We start from the raw sequence: 4,741 nt of genomic DNA, 5'->3' as shown, positions 1-4,741 counted from the left end.
CGAGCCCCACATCGGGCTCCCTGCTCAGTGGGAAGCCTGCTTCTTCCTCTCCCACTCCCGCTGTTGGTGTTCCCTCTCTCGCTGTGTCTCTCTGTCAAATAAATAAATAAAATCTTTAAAAAAAAAAAAAAGTCAATTTTATACATTTGTTTTCTGTTTTTTCCTAAGTCAGGAAATAATGGTATTGAATACTTTGGAAGATGTAAAGAAGTTTTAACACATCTTTTTGTGAATTGCTTATAATATGGTTTGGCAGTTGGCATATATATTCATCTCTGTAAATATATATGTCTATATAAAAATATTACATATATGTACAAATAAATATAACTAAAAGTATATATATACATAAAGATGCTTCAAATTGTTAAGTATGAAATGAATGATTAAAATAGACCATCACTGCTCTCTCCAAGAGGGGAGAGATTGTCATGGCCTCGGGGGGCCAGGAAGAGAAGGGAAACATGGGACTTTGGCTAGGCCTTTGGAGAGCTGGGGAAGACCTTTCAGATAACTGTTTAGTTAAAAGGACCCCAATTACCACTAAAGATACGAATCCTAACATTAGAATTTAATTTGAAATCAGGTCACATGACTATATGTTTTTACATTTCATTTAAATTATCCAGAATAGTGCATCTTTTATAGTGTCTTGATGAGATTTTCTGGAGTTTATAAAGTGGAATTTTATGAACCACTACTAAGAATCAATTGGGAAGGGAAAGGAGAGAAAATAAAGTGCCAAAATGATGTAACTAAACAGGATAGAAACAGAAGGTTAACAGTCTGAATAGAGAATTAATGTGAGAGTCTAGAATGTTTATGAAAAAAATATTACTGGACAAGGAAGAAGTTGTAATTAGATATGAAATAACTGAGTAAGATTCTCATTAATTTACTGGAGCCTGGATAGTACTTAACTTTAGATGTAATGTTGAAAAACATATTCATAAAAATGCTTTCTTATAGTATGTCAGATGAAGAACAGGAAAGTGGTTGTGATACTGTGGATGGCTCTCCAACGTCAGACTCTTCGGGACACGACAGTCCCTTTGCAGAGAGCAGCTTTGTGGAGGCCGCTCATCAAAACACAGAACTGGTGAGCTCGGCCAACACGGAAACCAAACCAGCTGTTTGTACTGTTGTGGTGCCACCAATGGGACTAGAGAACGGATTAAATGCCGACGAGCATATGGCAAACACAGGTAAACTGAGTCTGCCCTATTTCCCTGACTAGCCCTTCAAAAAGTCTTAATTTGGGAACCTTAGAGAACAACATTGCCAGAAGTCATCTCTGAATTTCCAACTTGATCCTGCCTAATCTGTCATAGAAAGGAAATCTTTCCTGATACCATTTGGTGCTGGAAACCATGAGATGTCTTTTCTCTTTATTTAATTTTAAGGTTGTCAAATCAGTACTGTGTAAAATATCTAAAGACCTTTCTAATTTTTATATGAGAAGGAAAAGCATCAGCTGTCTTCTGTTTTGTTCGTTGCCAGATTCTATATGCCAGCCATTAATAAAAGGCCGATCCGCTCCTGGGAGATTAAACCAGCCTTCCACGGTGGGTAATCGTCAGCAGAAACTGACGTCAGCATTCCAGCAGCAGCATTTGAATTTCAGTCAGGTATGCTTGTGAAGTTCTAAGAGTCTTTGGGATTCAAAATCAGCAGTGTTTCATTTGGAGGAAAAAAGATTCTGACCCTGTATACAGTCTTGAAAAATGTATCCCTTTTCATCATCTCACGTGACTGAGGAGAACTCGGCCTCATAATAGGATAATGAAGCAGATTATCCTAGAACCTGAGTTCTTCAGAAACATGAGGCTTTTAGATTCTCTTACATGACTGTCGAGTATGTCTGCTGTCTTAGACCCGTCCGCTCAGATTGCGCACTAATGGATTGGTGGCTGCCTTTGTTGTGTCAGTTGTGGTAATAGTCGTACCTCGCCGAGTACTTGCCCTCTGGTCAGTGCTGTGCTCAGCAGTTGTGTTTCACTCTGGGAAAGAAAAGGTAACAGGTACTGGCGTCAGACCTGTGTTCAAGTCCTGGCTTCGCCGAGTACTATGTGTGTTACCTTGGCCGGGTCTCTTCAACAAATCTGGACCACAGTTAAAGGGAATAATAGCTATGTTGTAGGGTTGTTTTGGAATTAAATAATGTCACGTATGTACAGTGTTAGCTCTCCATAAAATAAGCGCTCCCCAAGTGGTTGTGATTAGTAGTGACGGGGGGGTGGTGATCCTGGCAGCAGTGGTAGTGGCAGTGTTAATATTATCATAATACATGGTAATAAATGTTAACAGGTTTAATATTAATACGTATAAAACTGATATTTCACTCTTCTCTGTGCTGAGTAGAAGTGGAGATCTGAGAGATCCTCTGTGGATGATCAGTCACAGAGTGTATTGTAATTTCCCTTTCTTCCTTTCTTTTTAACTTACAAAATATGTATTCAGTCTTTTTTCGTCTGTGTTTTTGGATAGGTTCAGCACTTTGGATCTGGGCATCAAGAGTGGAATGGAAACTTCGGACATCGAAGACAGCAAGCTTACATCCCTACTAGTGTTACCAGTAATCCATTCACTCTTTCTCATGGAAGTCCCAATCACACGGCCATGCATGCCCACCTGGCTGGAAATGCGCATCTTGGAGGACAGCCTACTCTACTTCCATACCCATCATCAGCTCCCCTCAGTAGTGCTGCACCAGTGGCCCACCTCTTAGCCTCTCCATGTACCTCAAGACCTATGTTACAGCATCCAACTTACAGTATCTCTCATCCCAGTGGCATAGTTCACCAAGTCCCAGTGGGCATAAATCCCCGTCTGTTACCATCCCCAACCATTCATCAGACTCCGTACAAACCAATCTTCCCACCACATTCTTACATTGCAGCATCACCTGCATATACTGGATTTCCATTGAGTCCAACAAAACTCAGCCAGTATCCATATATGTGAACACTCAAAAAGAGTATATTGAGGAAGCTCAATGATATAAACATTTGATTAAAAATAAAAACATGGTATTTAATAAATATTAGCCATGGCACAAGAAAATTATTTTTGAATCATGTAGACTTGGGTGCAATTTAAACAACTTTGAGCTTTAAAAAAAAAACAAACTCACTTTTAATGTGTTTTGCACATTTGGTATAACTTGTCTTTGGTCATGTTATCTTCTTATGTAGTAACTCTAGACAGGTGACTTATGGGAGCGGAAGTCCAATTTTGCTCCTGCTATTTTTTATAAAATTGCCTTCTAACTAGTGCAAGACACATCCACATTTGGGAAGCCATTCTGTGTACAGACTTAGAGCAACAGATGCACATATGTCAGAATTACAGCTTACAAGTGAATTGTATTATCTGTGTCTTAGTGTATAAATGTTGGGTCACTTACCTAAGAAATTGAGCTATTGTTCTTTACATTTGCATGTGTCTTTGCATGGGCAAAATGTTGCCTAGACTTTGCTCTTAAATGTTGTTCTAATAATCTCAGCTGCATTGTAAACCGTTCCCACACATAGTGCCTTAAATATTTGAGGTTGTTAATGTTATTACCTATATATAAATGTTGAGGACTGCAGCACTTAAAATTCAGATCTACTCTTTAGTTTTCTTTTGATAGAGTAATGTTCATTTTTGGTTTTGTGTGGTATGATTTCAGGTTGTAGCTGTTTTTTCCTTACTAAGAGGGCAGCATGTTTGCTATAGCTGAATTCTGCTGTCTGATTTTTCAGAATGATCTAGCTTCAAGAAAAGCAAGCAGTTAGTAGTGCTTAAGAAAAATTGATTGAGTATCTAATGGATAGTTGATATCTGTCACAACACAGCATTTTATATACTGTTAAGTGAAACTGCAATACAATCTAAGTTTATTTTGGGAGTGTTTGCTGTATAATTGGATTTAATAAAATGTTTAGAGGTGCAGTAGGCATGACTTTGAGTAGGTAATGAAAGAAAACGCAAAATGCTCATTGATTCATGATGTGGTTTCATCTTAGCTTGGGCAAACCATGCAGTATTTAATAAATAGTAGCAGAATATTTACTATTGAAGCTTGAAAAGATGTGAGTTCTTTGTGTGCAATTGTTCATTTATGCATGTGAGAGGGGTTTTTTTGTTTTGTTTTGTTTTTAAGTATTTTTACATTGTAGTACTTGTTTTGCTTGTTGGTGGTGTTTGCTTATTTAATACATTCCGTCAGGGACAGAAATTACATGCTTTTTCTTTACTAGGAAGTGTGTCTTGGGTTTTTCCCTTCTTCTTTTCTTTTCTTTCTTTCTTTTTTCTTTTTTGGTGGTTGGTGGTTATGTTTAAATGAAGTTGCTTTTACAGCACCAAAGACTTAATCATCCATTTCCTATATAAAAGGTAGCTACTTTTTTGCATAGACCTCAAGTATATTGTAGTGTAGAGGTGGAATTTAAGGAAAGGTATTAAACAGGCTGTGTTTTAGCTTATGGGCAAGTAATAAATTGTATCATTTATCTTGAATGTATCATAGATAAGCTGCTATATAACGATTGCCACTTCAGATAGCTGTGAAATTAGGTGATTAACTAGTTGTTATTTAGCCTTCTAATTTCTGTATAAGTCTAATTACATGAAATAGAAGTTGGGGTTTTGATTTTTTACTTTGCTTTTCTGTTTGGAGTGTCATTGTAACTACTGTATTGTAAATGATGGAAAATAATTGCATATGTTATTTTGGGGTGTGTTATTTGCATCAGTA

At 37.4% G+C, this 4,741-nt stretch overlaps 1 protein-coding gene across 1 annotated transcript; it reads left to right on the top strand.

Moving 5' to 3' along the window:
* The first annotated feature begins 331 nt into the window (after positions 1-331).
* Positions 332-4,541, top strand: LOC145718440 (homeodomain-interacting protein kinase 3-like). Its single transcript, XM_081809943.1, has 3 exons — positions 332-1,205; positions 1,501-1,628; positions 2,488-4,541. Exons 1-3 carry the CDS (start codon positions 932-934, stop codon positions 2,962-2,964), a joined length of 879 nt encoding a protein of 292 aa, XP_081666069.1. The 5' UTR covers positions 332-931; the 3' UTR covers positions 2,965-4,541.
* The last annotated feature ends 200 nt before the right edge of the window (positions 4,542-4,741 follow it).

This window comes from Leptonychotes weddellii, unplaced genomic scaffold, assembly GCF_054177405.1.
Source record: "Leptonychotes weddellii isolate Sample4059 unplaced genomic scaffold, ASM5417740v2 HiC_scaffold_15709, whole genome shotgun sequence".
Classification (NCBI taxonomy): Eukaryota; Metazoa; Chordata; class Mammalia; order Carnivora; family Phocidae; genus Leptonychotes; species Leptonychotes weddellii.
Note: the sequence above shows the minus strand (reverse complement) of the source record. Positions and strands in the feature narration are given on the sequence as shown.